We start from the raw sequence: 18,656 nt of genomic DNA, 5'->3' as shown, positions 1-18,656 counted from the left end.
ATACTGGCAATTTTTATTAACAAAACAACTGTATTAACTGTAACACTAGTTACACTAGTTACAGTAATAGAAGCATTTTAGTGTAACTATTAACAGAGGCTGTTATTAATTCAGGGCATTCTGGGTGTTTCATAACCTGGATGTGGCAAGAGAAACTAGAAAACTGACCAACATCCACACAACTGAGCTCACTATATGGAGCACATCCACTCATAACTCGTATCTCTGTTGATACACACATCATGCTGCATTTTTTAATCCATAAGGTCTATATTACCTGAGGTTCTGTTGTTCGTAGAACATATCGTGGTCATATTAGCTGTTTGTGATTTATGCTTTGCTTGTAAAATTTTCCAGAAAACACTGCTACTTACCGGTTTTAAATAGAAAAATATGCTTTTCTTTTTTTCTTTTCTTTTTTTTTGCAAATGGTGTAATTTGCATCTACCAACAGACTAACTGGACCATGCTAACCAAACTTGTCTGCAAGTGTCTACTACCCAAAGGTTCTGCAAGAATATTCTCTGCAGCCTTTTGTACTCCATATTCTAAAATTAATTTACATTTCATATTTTCATTGTTAGGACAAATGATTCAGCGGTAACTGAAACATATAACACTCACACTAACATTTTGTGGACTTGGCTTAAACTTTTATTGGCAATCTTCTCAAAGCGCTCTTTCATCTTGGACGGTAAATTCTCCAAACTGGTTCTGGTAATGATACTGGATCGTGACAGTGTCTTACCACGTCTGTTATGGCTAGGACAGATTATTGATTTGCAAACTGTACTGCAATGCTTTCTAACAACTTACCATTTCTCATACTGCAACCATAAACAGAATGTAACTCTTTAATATAATATATGCCCAATATAGTTTGAATATTGTTTTTGGGCAGCTTGCAACTTGATGTGCAATTTACTGTTTTGAATTGCTCTAAACAAACCTAAATCAGAGCAAGAAAATAGTTTTAGCATCGCCTTTTGAATTCTTTTGGAATCACCTCTATATAGCAAATAAATACACACATCAAGGTATTGATTCTATAAGATCAACAAAGCCTTGTTTAATTCACCAGCAATCTGAAACTCTAGACACCATCAAAGACTAGTAAATGCCTTTGAGTAATCTGAAAATACTAATGACTGATACATTTGTATCATTGGATTAGTTTGATGTGGTGTTCATGAGTGCGTAATTTAACCACATTATCTGGATCTCTTGTTGTTCCCTTCACCCTGGATCAAACTCCTGGACCACTGCTTGTGTTTTCAATACAGACACAGCTATGCTTGATTGAGACTTCAGGCTCTCTTAAGTTATGTTTGATTTCACTTCCTATGCTTGTCTCAACACAAGCACAAAATAGTGTAAAAATACTGCTTTAACAATAAAACAAAGTGTGTACAAATAGGCACAGGCAAACTTTGACCCTTGGTAAATTAATGGGCAGCCAAGCAGGAAGCCATTGACTGGGTCAGATATAAGTGTATGTCAGCATGTTTCTTTGTTAACACCATTCAAAAGTAGTGTGTGTGCTGTTCTTGTTTTTTAAACAACACACGAATGTAATTTTACCATAGTACTTTTTCCATGTTCTATTAGAGTGATGAATCACAGCATTTACAGCTCAGGTTATTCAATGCCGTCAAAATGACACATCTGTCATAATTTGTTCCCTTCATCTGGTTCCAAACCTCTGTGACCGCATTGAAGACCACCTCCATTATATGGACAAAAAGACACTGAGGCATTTTTTAAAACGTCTTTTATGTCCCACAGCAGAAATTAAGTCGTACAGGTTTGAAACGCCATGAGGGTGAATGGATAGTGAATGCACTTTCCCTTTAAGTTCACAAGTGATGCTTATGTGTATGACTTTGAGTTTGGGAATGTGTGTGGATGACCCATGAACATTAGAGTGAAGGTTAACACCTTACATGGCGAATGAACGCTCAGATCTTTCTCTGTCGTAACAGTTGTATGTAATGTTTGTTCATTTGTAGCTTGTGTGTCATTTCTAATGTGTGCCTTCTTTCTGTTGCAGGACGAACTCTGGCAACACAAGTGATTTGTTCCCTATGTCCCCTCGTACACTCGACTCTCTCATGCACAATGAAGCCGCCGAGGCCAACCCAGGACCTCTTGGTAAGTCACAAAACAGCTTTCTTAATATCAATATCCATTACATACTCATGCAAACGTTTTAGGGTCTCATCCCGTGTTTCCGTTCCCCTCCAGAATCTCTCACTCTGGACATGGAGTTGAGCTCTGATCATCCCTCACCAATGAGAGAAGGGTTTGCAGCCGCGACCGTCTCGGATATGGACACCTGCAGAAATGCTTAGTTTTCCAACATTTTTTATTTTATAATTTTTTATTTTTATCTGGTGATTATGTACATAATGCTTAGGTGCTACAGCTGCATTTTCTCTCCGAGCCATTTTTTAGTTTCTTCTCAGTTTTTACAGTCATAGCCAAAAGTGTACGAACACGCTAAAACTTTTAACTTTTCATCCTTGTATCAATACATTACGCAGTTGATTTCATTCAGTGGTTAAGATGTATTTTTTGGCTTTTTTCACGGGAATGTGGACCTTCAAGCCATTAACATTTGACTTTTTTTTTAAACTTTGTCAATAAAAGTGTGAATATAAAGGCTCTTTAACACGTTTAGTTGCAGACATTTTTAGTAATAGGAATAGCCTTGGACTTACAGTGGTCTTACAGTCTGGTCACTGGTGTTAACAAACTGTCTGCATAGCATAGGGCCAGTGAATTCTTTGTTGATCTTTTGAAATGAGTGTGAAGGGCTGTTAACTTCACAGTAGTATCAATGGTCTGGTTTATTACAGAAGTATCATTCATAGTGAGATCATAAGTTGTAAAGTAAGTTTGTGCATGCAGGTCTATAATGTCCCTTTTAGCTTCTAGTTTACGTGAATATACTGCATTTTAAAGTTGATGAAAAATATTTTACACTTTTACTGGATGTCTTTGGGAGGTGAATGGAAGAACATAAATATATATGGTTATAGATTACACATAAAGATGAGCATATGTGATATTTCCACCATATTATAGTGTGCCCAATATGATGTTTGACTTGGATAGCAAGAAAAATCTTGCTTATTGTAACATAATTAGATGGTAAATTTATATATATACAAAAATGCACACATATTTATAATTTCATTCTGTAATTCACTGATCTGTTGTGTTGTCATGTAAGGTAGTGCTTCTGATTGAAAATGATGTTTCTTCATAACTACTTTTTAAACGTCTGTCAGTTTAAGATTGTTTCCCATTCTGTGTATCTGTCCTTCCACTCTCACTTTATAGTGTGTATACTATTATATATACACTGCACTATGTATATTCTCTTTATTGTACAATGAATTCTTGATGAGAAACAGTTACCAGCCTTTTGTGTCCTTGATGCATTCCTTCAGTTACCAGGGATATACACGACTAATCAAAAATTTGGGGTCAGATTTTTTAAAGAAATTAATACTTTTAGCGAGCAAAGACCCATTAAATTGATTAAAGCATCAGTAAAGACATTTGTTTAAATTCTATATTTGTATTTTTTATTATTTCATAATCACTAATGTCACTGTTAGGTATACTTTCAAATACCACAACATCGGTCTACACATTACATAGACTAGAGTTAGAGCAATCAGGACTGGCATTTACATGTTTTTTTCTGTAATTAATGGCTCTTAATAATTGCTCTGTGGGGGCATTTTATCAGCCAGTGGAACATAATGAAGTGATACTGTTTCAGTGGATATTTAAAGGTCATTCCTCCAAAATGAATTTCATCTGCCTTCACGCAAAAGGTAATTACTGAGTGTTTATCTCTCTCTGTCTACCTGTCATTGCCCCAGCCATTATGCTCGATAGGTTAAAAACAGATAGATAGAGAGAACCCCCATACTGGACATTGCACATTGACCTTTCATCAGGGTTTTTGATTAGACGTCCAGCTGTTTGTCAGGTTTGCAGTAATGATGTTTATATTTTCAAATGTTTGCACTTGTGGAGACCGTAGACTCAGGAGGACTAAGAATAAATCAGCTTAAACTCGATTATGCCTATGTAAATTAGAAAGGAATCAGGATTTTATTTGGTTTTGTCTACTTTTTTTTTTTCCAAACCAAATTCCATAATACAGCGTTATAGTCATTGTAGTAAGTATATTTTATCCACGGCACGCCCTCTGTGAAACTGCACTGATTCTGACAGTTTATTTAAAAATCAGTCTATGAATCTAACAGCTTACTAAAGATGTGCCATTAAAAACATCTTTACTATTTTGCATAAGTTGTAGGTCCTTAATTCTGGTTTTTAGCTAATCTTTCATATTGCTTCTAAAATAATGGAGAAAATGCATAATTGTACATGTATATATTTTTTCTACAATTGTTCATCATGATTACTGGTTATTGCAGAGGCAAATAACTGAACCCTGAATATTTTGGAAGGCATGGCCTAGTGGTTAGAGAGTATGACTCCTAAGGTTGTGGGTTTCGAGTCTCGGGCTGGCAATAACATGACTTAGGTGCCCTTGAGCAAGGCCCTGAACCCCCAACTGCTCCCCGGGTGCCGCAGCAAAAAATGGCTGCCCACTGCTCTGTGTGTGTGTGTGTTCACTGCTATGTGTGTGTGTGCACTTTGGATGGGTTAAATGCAGAGCACGAATTCTGAGTATGGGTCACCATACTTGGCTGTATGTCACTTCACTCACTCACTTGTTTTGCAGAAACTGTCAGCATACTAACAAATCCTATTTGAAATAAAGCTGTTACTTTGAGAATACTCTGATGGATTTGATGTTGTTATGTTTGATTATAAAGCCATGAGAATGATTTAAAGAACAAAAACTAAAACATTAGCTTTTCATGAGCCAATTTGTATTTAGTATTAATTATATAGTTATTGCATGAATATATATATATATATTTTTTTTAAGGAAAAGAGGATGTGAATGAAAGCAATATTATGAATAGAGGACTTATTTTAGCCTGAAGCAACAGTTTTAAGTTAAAAATGTCTTAATGATAGATTTGTTTATTACAATGCTTATCACTTACCAAGACATTAATAGATGGACTGGAGTCGTGTGGATTGTTGTGATGTTTCTATCAGCTGTTTGGACTGGCATTCTGATGGCACCTATTCACAGAGGACCCATTGGTGTCCCCACGAAGAAACAAGCTCATCTGCATCTTATATGGCCTTAGGGTGAGTAAGTGTTTACTGTTTGGGCTATTCATATTCCATTAATATAAAGAGAGAGATTCGCTCTGCGTTTGTTTATCTATTTACAATAATAAGAGATGCAATAATATACACATCTACATTTGAATAAGGGACACAATCACATCAACTTGTCAACAAAAAAAAAAATCTTTGCCCTCTGATAGCAATCCCCAATCCTCAGCTCTTCTCTGGGAGAGAGAATATGCTGAATCAGTGTTTTCATCTGGCCAAGATGGAGTCCATCCAATGCAGGAAGTTTATTAGCTGCACAGGAAAAGCTGTGCAGGGCAACTGTGTGTTGGAGCCCATTGCTCTCTTTTCAGTATGTACTTGTGAAAATTAAGTGTTTCCTATAATATTGACCAGCATTCACTCACACACATGCAGCTGATATTTATCAGTAAACTCAAAGAATATGGCGTGCTTGCTATTTGACACTTTACCTTGAATACTCCACACCCTGAACTTGTCTAAAGTAGACAGCAGTTGGGGGTTCGATGCCTTGCTCAAGGGCACCTAAGTCGTGGTATTGAAGGTGGAGAGAGAACTGTACATGCACTCCCCCCCACCCACAATTCCGTCCGGCCCGAGACTAGAACCCACAACCCTCTGATTGGGAGTCCAACCCTCTAACCATTAGGCCACGACTTCCCCATGTGAAGGGTGAATCAGGCAACAAATCGTTTGAATAGTTGAGAAATAAAGTAAAATTAAATGCATATTATATGAAAATAAAGGTTTTTATTTATTGTTTTTACCTTCTGTAAACCTGTTGTTGGGACTCCCGAAGCCAAATTATAAACATTTGCTCTTTTATCAATCCTCATGCCTGTGAATGTAACTGTGTTGTTTAACCAGCAGGGGGCAATATTAACCTACTCAATACGACTGCACTCATTTAATTAACGTATTTAGGAGATAATTCAATAACTGCAACAATTTCAATTAAAGCCCATAAAGATTGAGTCTGCACAGAGAATTGTAGGCTAAGACACTTAAAATGAAAAATATATTATGCTCCTTTATTTGTAGAGTTTTACTCCACTTTAGCTACCACTTATAAAACTTTGGTACGATTTTAGTCAAATATATTATAACTACAGATATGCTCTTTATCATGTCATGTAACCTGTAAAACATGCTTTGACACTAGTCTGCTGCTCAGAGTCTTTTGATCACAGCTTGCCTCCTGCGCTTATTGCGTGCGTGTCCAACCTGGATCCGGTGCTCAACGCGGCTCAGATGCCCAATCGGACATATTCTTCTCCGTCTCCGAAGAACAGAGGACAGGAGAAATAAGGGTCGCAACACTGCCAAAAAAAAAGGGGGGGATCTCCTTCAAGATCTGGCCCTTTCCCATACCTGCACTCTGCTGAGCCGCTAAAAGTGCTGAGCTCGCAGCTGTCTGTTCAGAAGCAGACGCCTACGTGCTAATATCCATCTACATAATCAGCACCACTGGATTAACCTCTGGTTATTAGCCTAGTATTGTTGCGCATTTTAACCTACCCTTGCGAAATGAATGAAAATAGATTATGTATTTGCAAAAGCTATTATATATATATACACTACTAGTCAAAAAATCAGTAATATTGTGAAATAGTTTTACCATTTAAAATAATTGCTTTCAATTTGAATATATTTTTTAATTTAATGTATTCCTGTGATTTCAAGGTTGATTTTTTTCAGCATCATTCACACGGTCCTTCAGAAATCATTCTAGTCTGATTTGCTGCTCAAAAAACATTTAGCCTATTATTATTATTATTATATGCTGAAAACAGCTGAGTAAAGTTTTTCAGGTTTCGTTGATGAATGGAAAGTTTAGAAGAACATATTTATAAAGTATCCTTGCTAAATTTGATTTCTATAAAAAACTTTTTTTTTCAGAAAAAATGTACTTAACTGTTTTAAATAATAATAATAATATATTTTTTTTCTGGGCAGCAAATTAGCAATATTAGAATGATTTCTGATCATGTGACACTGAAGACTAGAATAATGATGCTGAAAAATTCAGCTTTACCATCACAGGAATGAATTACATTTTAAAATATATTCAAATAAAACGCCGTTATTTAAATTGTACAAATAATTCACAATATTACTGCTTTTGCTGTATTTGAATCAAAATTAAATAACTGCAGGCTTGGTGAGTAGAAGAGAATTCTAAAAGGTTTATGATACATATTTTATACCATCATTATTATTCATACCAAGATCAGAGAGTAATTAGAAAAAAAATACATGCATTTTCATGTTTGCAATACTTTTAATACTTAATTTCCAGGACTTAACAATGCACAATGTTTTAATTCCCTTACATTTACAGGTTTTCTGTGACCGTGGAAACGATCTGTGCTCATGATGTTAAGCAGAGTATATGCGCGCTTCAGCTTCTCAACTGCCTTATGTCCCTCAGCAGAGACAGTTCGACTCAAGTCACGCGCAAACGCTCAACGCCCAATCAGCAGTGCTCGCGCTCCGCTAACCGTCTTTATCTTTCATAGCCCCGCCTCCGTCCGCAGCGCATATTTTTTACCTTTTGCACATCTAAAATAATAATTGGCCTTTTACGGCTTTTTAAAACAACTATAGCAAACTACCTTACATGTATCTTCTCTTACATTTCCTTGCATAAACTGCGCGTCTCTCTTACCAGTGAAACAGCACCGGAAGCCGGCGGTTAGAAGTGCGAAAGAGAGTAATTGATGGGAAGTCCGATTCATTTCCGCGAATCGGTTCTTTTGAACAGTTCGTTTAAGCGAACAGTTTCAAAGCACAGCGATTCCTTACGTCATGACGTACTAATACCATCACATGGTCCCAGCTTGGCGTGTTACGTGATAAATCGTACCGGTAGTCATATGTAGGTTATATGTTACTTACATTGTGTCCCAGATCAGTTTGTTTGCAGCTCATAAAAAAACATATAATTTGCAGTTTCATTAAAAAAAAAAAAAAATGTATTACGTTTTGCTAAAACCATATATTTTTTTTGTATGTGTGTTGGTTAAAATATCATACAGATCTGTTTGTAACATTTCTACTGTACGCTTTTAAAAGCAATATAGGCTACTTTTCCCTATCAAAAACGTTATAATTTCCATAGTATTTATGCAACAATAAGGATATTTCTTACAAGAATAAATGACTTTTCTTTGACAACTGGTTCAAAAACAATCTTCTTTTAGTTGGAAAGCTTTTGAATTCACAAGGCAGACTTTACAACAGCTCAGATTTCTTACAGAAATATAATATTCATGTATCTGCTGTTGAACATGCTATTGTTTTCGATGCCATTTCCTCTTGTGTGTCTTTTCTGTTACAAGGTGCTTCATTTCCATGGCCATTACTCTCTGAATTGAACTGACACAGTGATCGAAAGTGTTTGCTTTGCTACAGATCAACAAAAAAAAAAAATACAATAAATAACTATACAATCAGAGCTCTTCTTCAGAGAGAGATAACAACAATTCCTTGCATAATACCTTATTGGAATAGCATTGTGGAGAATATAGCTTGGGTGAAAATATGGACTTTACCTCAGAGATATCTGCTTCCCAATGAAGTAAAAGAAATAACATTTAAGATGATTCACAAATCTTACTCAACTAAAGCCTTTCTTAGGAAATAAGTCAGACATTGAAGTGAGTTGCTGTTTTTGTCATCCTTCTGAAGACTTCATTCATTTTGGCAATACTCACAGAAACATTTTGGTCACACTTTTTATTCAATCTTATTTTGTAGGCCCAAGTGACTTTTCTTTTTGTTTTAATGATACTTTTTTTTGATTGTTTGACTATTCAAAAGAGAATACCAGAAAATAGGCTATTAGGACACATAATTAATTTATGTTTACTATTAGCTAAATTTCACATTCATAAACAAAAGTTTACTGGCTCTAAACCTCTCTGTCCTTTATTTAAAGTGGAAATATATAAGTATGTGGAAACTATTCACATTTCCTTTGATTTGAAAGCTATGAAAACAGTATCTTTATATTATTTGTGTCTTTATCTATCATTTTAATTGTACTTCTTTAATGTTTTTACTTTTTATTGTTTATTATAATGTTTGTACTGTTTAATAATAATTAAAAAAAGGGATTCGGTAAAACGGTTCAGACGATTCATTAATGCGATTCGACTCAAACGAACGATTCGCTTTCGAATCGGACATCGCCGAGAGCGAGCGAGAGAGAGAGTAAGAGCAAGAGGAGGGGTAGAAGCACATGAAAAACTGCGTAACCCTCTGCTGGTTGAAATAGACGGGGCAGAAAGATTGCCTTTCTGGGTCGTAGGCGCTTTGCTGGAGCTTTGCTGCACTTTTATGCGAAACGACAGCGGATTTAGAAGACCTGCTGAGGTATGTTTCATGCATCTCTGCGCTTTCAGTGCGTCCCAAATGTTGTTGTCGATGTCAAATGTTGTTGTTTTAACAGGATAGTTGTTTACAAAACAAATGTCCTCGGTTGATCTGGTTGAGGCTTCACTGGGCTGGACTTTTCGCGCTGAATTAAAGCTGTTTACGAGATCTCGGAACACATGACTTGTCTAATAGAATCTTTTCTAAAAGGTTCCTGTTCAGTTCAGACAGTGCGCGTTTGCCACCGGTGTTTCGCAAGCCCCCAAGCTCTTGCACCCTGTTTTTTTATTATTATCGGATCAACAGGCAGAGTCCAGCCCCCCTCCAGCACGCCTGTCAAGTCTCACGGACGGTCCAGCTCACATTTCCAGCTCCATTCTAGTCCAGCGAATGCAGCCCCATATTTCAGCGCGTTTGACCCGTTAGCATTTAAAGTTAATTCTGACACATTGAGCGCTCATGGGACGCTCCTGGGCCAAAGTTTTCGCCAGGCTGTTGAATTTACCGTCACGAGGGGAGAACTTGAGCGATAGTGCGGAGCTGTCAGTAAGCAGCTCTTCTTTTGGGCTCGTGGTTGAAGAGCCAAATTGGTTTCAGTGGGTGAAAGTTTGTTACGTTACGAAGAGTTAATGATTAAAACATTAAGGTAGTTCCGTCGCCATGATACAATACGGTTATGACTGGAGATTTAAATAAAGCAAGAGTGTTATTAAAGCCATATCTCTTGCCAAAATGTGAACTGTCCTTCCGTTTCGAGGTGTCACATTCATTTTGGCCACGCGACTGGCAATGCAGATACAAGAAACAAGTAGATTACAAGAAAGGCGTGCTCGTTCGCTCAATTAGACGAGCTTTTACCGTTATGCTAAGGTCATTGAGCTTTTTGTAATCGTAGTGCAGTTATGTGAATCTTAGTTTATTAGTGCCACCCGACTGTAGAAGTTGCCCTAGTGAGAAAGTGGAAGGCATGTTATCTATTTTTTCTCCTTTGATATTATCTTCTACAGCAGATTCTTTTATCTCCCATCATGCAATTTGATAGTTTCCGTTCAGCAGTGTCAAATGTGTGCATGCGTGAGCTGTTGTGCATTCATATAGCCTAGGCTAGACTGAGTAGTCCATACATGTGCGTTGTGCTTGTGTGATTTTCTTAGTGTGACTGTTTGTGAAGACATTGCTTTTTAATATGCTCCTAAAATGTACAGAGCTCATAATTATGTATCTGATTTTTAGATGTATAATATACTAGACCTGATTTTTTTTCCTCCCAAAGGATAAGATATTCGATGTGGTTCATTTTGATAGCATACTGAGAACTAAATCTTAATTGCAAGAGAATGTTGAAAATGACCAGAGACCAAGCTATGTAATTGTTAAGCCCTTTTGATGCTCAAACCCTTGATTAAACTATTACCATGATTGCACACCCACATCACAGAGACGTTTATTTGACGTCTGCATTTGTGTTTGCTGACTTTGCTCATCTGCAATACATCTACAGGACATTTCCTATCAGATGTCAAATGGACGTTTAGAAAATATCTTTTAAGATGTTTATGATTTAGAATGTATGTAAAACTGACATCTTAGAGACGTCTGTCAGATGTTTGTACACAGCAGATGCTTTCCAGATAAAGCGACCTTTAACAGACACCTTGAAGATCTGGGTTAGTAATGATCAGTCGTAGTTCCAGTAGTATTCTAATATTGCTTATGACTCACATGTAACCAGAAGCAGACTACAAATAAAATCGATCAACAAGGGTCAACGCAGAAAATGTGCACGCATTCATTGAACGTTTATTTCTTCATTTATTTTTTGTTCAGTCGTAAATAAAACATTACATTGATCAAATTGACCTCTTCGTAATATGTTTTTAAAAGTGTTCTTAATTGCTGTAATTATTTGTTATTATTATGTTTTAATGGTGTGGTTTTTATTTACCCAGATAGCACATGTACGTCTGCAAGATGTCTGTTAAAGATTGCTTCTGCTGTGTACAAACATCAAACATCTGTAAGATGTCAGTTTTAAATACATTCTAAATAATAAACATCTTAAAGACATTTTCTAAACGTCTATTTGACATCTGATAGGAAACGTCCTATATACGGAAACACTGATACGGATAGCAAACACTATAGACAATACGTCTTCAAATAGACGTCTCCTTGATGTACATGTGCTGTCTTGCTAACAGGTTATTTTGTTTTAATGTGCAGTTAGATTATTGGTAAACTAGTTTAGCAAGTAGTTGATGGCAGTAGTCATCAAATGGCTACAGTAACAAGTTAATGCATTTCTGTAAATTCCAAGAATCACTCAGATTTTCAGATCAATGTTTTCATTGCTAAACTGACAATCACACACTTTAACAACATTGTCATATTTTATGTAATTTGACTAGTGAAGATACTTGCTGTCAAGTGATTGAATGCAAGTATCATTAGTAATTACCAATGGCATTAACTAGATATATCTGTTAGATATGAATGCTGATATGAAATTCGGGAAGGGATTAGATGCATGACTTCCCAAACATCCCATCTGCTTGGTCACATTTTGTTGAGATAAAGCACTGCCTACTGGAAATACATAATACATTAGCAGTCGTGTTACATTTGGTAAAAATGTCAACATTACAGTGCATCAGACTGTGATGCCATGAATTCAATTAGATTTTTAGCCCAGTTTAGAAAAATTACATAAGTCTGAAGTATGCTCAGATTTCACATCGTGTCTTGTGTTTTTGTAGTAGCTCAACTGGAGAAGGCTTATGGAGTTTATGGGTTTGCACTTCAGGCCAGAGAAACGTTGTTATGCTGCTTAACTGAAATGTTTATGTACTTGACCAGTGCCAGTCATTCATTTATTTAAAGCCGTGATAGATTTACTTTAAGACGTGTTTTCAGTTGGCAGTAATTTAGAATCGGAGGAGATTACTTAAGACCACACAAGCTTAGAAACAGCTGCCCTGTCATGACAACAAAGAGTAAACAAATAAATTGGTGGGCAAACATACAAATTGGTGGGTGATTGCAACAAGAAGTCTTCTATATGGTTTAGGCTAACCCATTTGGTTTCTTAACAGTAGGGTGCATTAAGGATAAAATGCATTATTGAAATATGTTAATTTGATTGTTTCTAAAACCTTATTGCATTCTGTACTTACATTTACATACAGTAATAGTTCTGTTTAATGCACTATAAACTGACCTTAGGCCATTAAAGGATTAGTTCACTTGCAGAATAAAAATTTCCTGATAATTTACTCACTTCTCATACTATCCAAAATGTTCATGTCTTTCTTTCTTCAGTTGCAAAGAAATGATGGTTTTGAGGAAAACATTCCAGGATTTTTCTCCATATAATAGGCTTCAGTGGTGACCAGTGGGTTGACGGTCCAAATTGCAGTTTCAGTGCTTCTTTAAGGGGCTCTAAATGATCCCAGCCGAGGAATAAGGGTCTCATCTATTGAAAAGATCAGTCATTTTCTGAAAAAAATTAATTAATTAAGATTTATACACATTTTAACCAGAAACCAGGACATTTTTATTCTGGACGTGAACTAATCCTGTAATGTTTGTTTTAATGTTTGTCCACATGTAAAAAGGGACCAATGTCTCTTTAGTAAATGTGTCTTTACACAGCTACGTTGAGGCTCTTCTGTGCCTGCTCAAAATTTTGTGTAAAGACAAAATGCCACATGAAAGTCAGACTAAATTACAGTATGCCTGCTCAGACCAACCTCAACCCTTAATGCTGCTTAGAGATGGCTTAAATGCATTTACAAAGCAATTACATTATATTAGGGTCTGAGCAGGCATAATTTAGTCTGATTTTGATGTCAGCCTTAACTCAGTTTGCCTTTAGTTTGTATATCTTCCCACAACTGGAAGTCAAACGCATGTTTGACAAAATTGTTTGGCCAGCACTGCCTTTGAGAAATCAGCAGATTTGATGTGGTATTAGAAGGAAACTCAGGTCTGTCGAAAGATCACATTTCATAAATTAGTGAACATTTAACCCTGTTGGCACACCATATATTTGTATAGCTGGACTGTACAACCTAGGTTGACCTGTGCTGCCAAAGATTGTGCGGTTGATGCCCTCTTGTTGGAGTCGATACACAACATTTGAGAGGGTTGACTGGGATGTGATTGCTGTGCAGGGAATAGGTTCAACATGTTGACTGTCACACTGTGAACAGAAGGAGAGATAAAGAAAGAAAGGCAGAGGGAGCTGAAAGAAGATCTGTAAACCGACGTAGAGGGCAGGGTTGTGTTTTTATATGGTTACACATATATTTGTCCATATTCTTGGAAAGCTCTTCTTTAACGAGCACCTGGAAGTGTGGGAGGGAATCAAAGGTCTGTGCAGCAGGATCAGCACGTTTGGCTTGTTTTTTTCTGGATTGTAGCATTAATTGTTAGCATTTTTTAACCAACATCAGTGGCCATGCAACAGTAATGTGTGATGCATAAAGAAAGTCAAGCTTATCTTATTGATTGAACAGAAGTTCATTAAGTCAGCTCTATGCTTCATTGCAGCTTTACCAGTGAAATCCTCATACAGTATTTACGTAGGTGTTCATTTGGTCTGTGAGATTACAGGGCCAGTTAGTCTTGATCTGTGCCTTGATTCTGTATTCCAGATTTTTATGGGATGGGTGTTGTTGCAACGCTTATTTATTGTCTTGTGTCTTGTGTGATTTGTTTCAAATGCCAAAATCAAATGATGTTTCAAAGAAACTTATGAGCTGGTTCATTTTAGTGAAAAATGTACCGCTTAAATTGGTGTTATTAATGATTGTGTGTTCATATGACAATGTCTAGTTAAAAATACACATTACATGGTAATAAACTACCGCTCAAAAGTTTGGAATTAGTAGGATTTTAGCAGTTTTCTATTTTATTATATATAAAAAAAAATTCTGTGATGGAAAAGCTGTATTTTCAGCAGCATTACTTCAGTCTTCAGTCTCATGTGATCCTTCAGAAATCATTCTGATATGATGATTTAGTGCTCAAGAAACATGTATCATTATCAGTGGTGAAAAAAGTTGTGCTACTCAATATGTTTTTGTGGAAACCATGGCAGTCAAGTTCTTCTCATCAAACTCCCTAAATCATTTCTGTATAGACAACATTGTTGTGCATAACAGACAAAAACCATCCACAAACAGTTCATTGTATCCTGTGAATTCACTGGGCCTTGCCAAACCCATTATGTAGAGATTTTATGTCCACATCCTTTTGGCCATGAGGTGTGTATATGAATGTTCATGGACCACTTGTGTCGTTCAAACACTTAAAGGGGTCATGACATGAGAAACCAAATTTCCCTCGATCGTTTGACATAGAAGAGGTCTTTGTATGTTTAATGCATCCTGAAAGTTTCATTGCTTAAAGTGTCCTCATCATCAATAAAAAAGCATTTATGTAATAGCCCTCAGAAAACGGCTTGTTATGGATCAGAGGGGTGATGTCACCAGGGCACATATTTGCATATGACCGCCTCCAGAGCAAGACAACTACGCCTAATTTTTGCATCATTGCCTTGTTGTCACAGGCACAGCTGATCAGTCGATATGCAGTGTGTGAAGTAGAAGTTGTTTACAGTAAGATTGCGATGCCAGGCAGACGATGTGCCGTTCCTGGCTGTGGAATAACATGTTTGTATGCGCAGCCGAAGAATCCTGACGGCAGAGAAAAATGGATTCAGTTTATTTTTAGCGAACTTCGCAGTCACGTTAGTGCTAATTTACCCATGTGTTCTGTACTTTTCACTATTCAGTATTTCACTATTCGTATATCTGTACGTTTGACTATTTTAAGAACAAATCGCAGTATGATGCTGGCTTTACTAAAATGCTCAAAGATCAGCCCGTGCCAACTGTTCTGAACCCAACAATGACACCGCAAACTGTAAGTAACATATTTCATGTGAAAACTATTTTTAAAAGGGTAATGATGGTAATGGATATTAGACAATCATAAAAGTTGGTGGTTGTACTGACCTCTTAAAGGGAAAACACCCCAAAACCGACTGTTTCAGGTCAGAAGATGAGAAGCAGGGTGGGAAAGGTCATAAATCGCTCAATTTTGAATGTTTTTCATCCAAAAAACTTTAGTAATATTATAATTACACCTCAGGGAACATAATAAAACAATTAAAAAAACATCATGACCCCTGTAATGAATCAAAAGTCAGAGAGATTGAGGAAATGAAAGTAAGGGAATGTTAACGGGTGATAGAGCGGTATCCTTAATTCTTGTTCATTCGCAAACTAGTACCGTCATCAATTTGTGCAGTTTTAAAATGGCTTTACATCTGAACAGACTCTGTGTTGTATGTGAAATTTATTTGAAGGACACTAGACTGTAATCGCTTAAAGTCTCTGAGCACTAAAACAGCTAAACTGAATCTTTACCATTGTCCACTGCTGAAGTGTGTTCTACTTTGTAGTTTCCTCTAAATCTATATTTAACAATCTCTTTTTATGCGCTTTCACTTTCTGTTTGCACTCTCTGTCTGTGCATCTCTGCTGGCGTCTTCCTCTTCCAGTGTTTGTGTCTGTTACTGGGGCTTACACATGATCTGTTTTTGGGGTTTCTCACGATCTGCTAACTGACCTTGACTGCCGTCTGCCCTTTCAGACCTCAACTTGCTCTGTGCTCTGGTAGACAGAAAGATAAATGAGCATCAGGTGAGAAAGAGAGAAACTGCTGTGGTTAATGCAGCTTTTGCCAATCCCAGTCGCCGGACACATCCCAGATATTCCGCCATGATTCCAGTTCGAAACAAGTGTATATGTTCCATTCAAAGTGCATTAAAGTGTGAGAGACATGAATTTAAATTGTATTTATTTACAGAGGTATATGATGTCACTCTTGTCTGTGTGTGAACACACTGCTGGCAGCGGCGCAGTGCAAATCCGTGAATGAATGTTCGAAAGAGAAGGAAACTTAAATGGATTTTTCCTGCTCAGGGAATAGGGAGCAATGAACAGTGTGTTCATGCACTTAGCTCTCTTCTAATGAGCTGATTATCTGAATCAGGTGTGTTAACTTATAGAGACATGCAAAATATGCAGAGCAGAGGGTTGCGAGGACTGGGATTGGGAACCGCTGGGTTAATGTAATTCTGTTAGGAGTCACTTCCAATGAAGTTGTGTTCATGGTAAATGAGGAAAGACTTTGATCTTTAGTTCTAATGCTCATGCCATTTGCTCTGGTGTTGTGTTTTTCTCATGTTTTTGGAGATGCAAATCTGCATCCATGCTGTCATCAATCAATTTTATGACCTCCTGTATCAGAAGAACACTAAAAATAAATGTTCTTTATTTCCATATATGGTATGATGAAAACCTTTTAGCATCCATGTAACCTTTCAATTCCACAAAATGGTCTATATAGTGGAAACATTTTCTTACTGAAATGTTCACTGAAAGGTTCTTTGGGGAACCAATGCTTCTTCTATGGCTTCGCTTATAAAACACCCTTTTGGAACCATTGTTTAGCGAAGAGTGTGAAGTTTGGAGAAAAAAGTTATAAAAAATAAAAATTCTAAATGTAATTTTGGGCTGATATGAGAAGAACCACAGATGATGACCAAAGCATGTTATTGTCATTACATGTTATTATGTAAACTCTTCTATGATTGTGTGGTCGGAGAGCAAGGCAATCACCTGTTGAATGTGTCTGAGGAAAAGAAAGTTTTGGCCTAATATCTGATAGGATGGAAGCAACAGATATTGTCTGTCATGCTGAACCGTTTCTAAAGCACATCCTTAAAGACGCAATACAAGTCATCATAGTTACAAGCGCTGCTCAAGGCTGCTGTGAGTTCAGGTGGCTTTTGCACTGGATGAACGTTGTCACAGTTGCTATAACTATTGGTGGAAGTATCTGCTTTGTGGTGTGTTCACACTGCAGAAACTGGGAATGGGTTCAATTATAGGAACACCTTTTGGGGAAATAAATTAGCTTCTACTCCAGAGTGTGGTCTCGCTAGCACAATATTTATTAGTGATGCAAGTGTACATTGATTGACCGAATACAATACATTCCATAAGAAAACAGGCACCTGCCATTTTTAAAAAGTATAGTGTAACTACACAGTTTACATATACTGCACTTACTCCACAAACTAACTCCTCGAACCTGGGAACCAACAGTTGTTGGTGATGTTGGATGACGTGCACAAATGACATTGCTGAACGGCCGACTCAGTCACTCTAGAGTTCCTAATGGTGGTGTGAGTCTGTTTTTTTAGGGAAAATTTTTGTCCTCGTGGGACCACCCTGGTGGCTAGCTTTTTGCGTTTCTACCCGATGTAAAAGCAATTTTAGAGATTGCGATTGACTTCAATTACCTGATGAAATACAGACTGTATCCATTTCCATTTATGTATGCTTTTAGTTGTACAGGACAATTTGATAGTCACCTGGTTGTCAGTGCCCAAGGGATTTTATGAATAACTTTTACTTCTCACTTGCGCACACTGGAAATTCATACCTATTATGTAATGTCCTTAAGGCACACAGCCACAGAAATAATGGAATTCAATATTTATTTTTCTGTGTGTATGCATATGTATGATTATCTGAAATTGTTTTATATTTAATAAATATATTTATAAAGAAATGGTAACATGTATAACCTTTGTCTTGACGCCAACGACATGTTCATGAATGTGTTTTTTTCTTTTTCTTTTTAAATTAGTAACAGTTACTGAAAGCTTGATGGGGAAGGAACAGAGAAAAATACATGTGCTGAAATTTAGGAAGTAGATACACTACCGTTCAAAAGTTTGAGGTCAGATTGTTTTCACTGTTTTTTTTTTATTTATTTTTTTTTATCTAGTTTCTTATGCTCACATTTATTTGAACAGTATACATTTAAAAGTATAATATTGGAGCGTATTATTAAAATTGAGTGTTTTCTATTTAAATTAATTTATTCCTTTAACAAAGCAGATTTTTCAACATGATCCTTCAGAAATTCCAATATGT

At 36.7% G+C, this 18,656-nt stretch overlaps 2 protein-coding genes across 4 annotated transcripts in view; both read left to right on the top strand.

The window, feature by feature from the left end:
- Nucleotides 1-3,422, top strand: part of LOC113043394 (signal transducer and activator of transcription 3) — a 32,368-nt gene extending 28,946 nt beyond the window's left edge. For both annotated transcript variants that reach the window (XM_026202749.1, XM_026202757.1), the window contains 2 exons: nt 2,051-2,151; nt 2,245-3,422. In XM_026202749.1, the coding sequence (XP_026058534.1) occupies nt 2,051-2,151; nt 2,245-2,351 (208 nt within the window). In that variant the 3' untranslated portion in view covers nt 2,352-3,422. The remainder of the gene's footprint in view (nt 1-2,050; nt 2,152-2,244) is intronic.
- A 6,065-nt stretch (nt 3,423-9,487) lies between these two features.
- LOC113043382 (signal transducer and activator of transcription 5B-like) overlaps nt 9,488-18,656 on the top strand; it is a 72,947-nt gene continuing 63,778 nt past the window's right edge. The window contains exon 1 of one of the 2 annotated variants that reach the window (XM_026202727.1): nt 9,488-9,639. The gene's annotated coding sequence lies outside the window, so the exon portion shown is untranslated. The remainder of the gene's footprint in view (nt 9,640-18,656) is intronic. The other variant, XM_026202737.1, reaches the window with a different exon arrangement.

Source organism: Carassius auratus, chromosome 3 (genome assembly GCF_003368295.1).
Source record: "Carassius auratus strain Wakin chromosome 3, ASM336829v1, whole genome shotgun sequence".
NCBI lineage: Eukaryota > Metazoa > Chordata > Actinopteri > Cypriniformes > Cyprinidae > Carassius > Carassius auratus.
The sequence above is the reverse complement of the archived record's forward strand: the minus strand, read 5'-3'. Positions and strand labels throughout refer to the sequence as shown.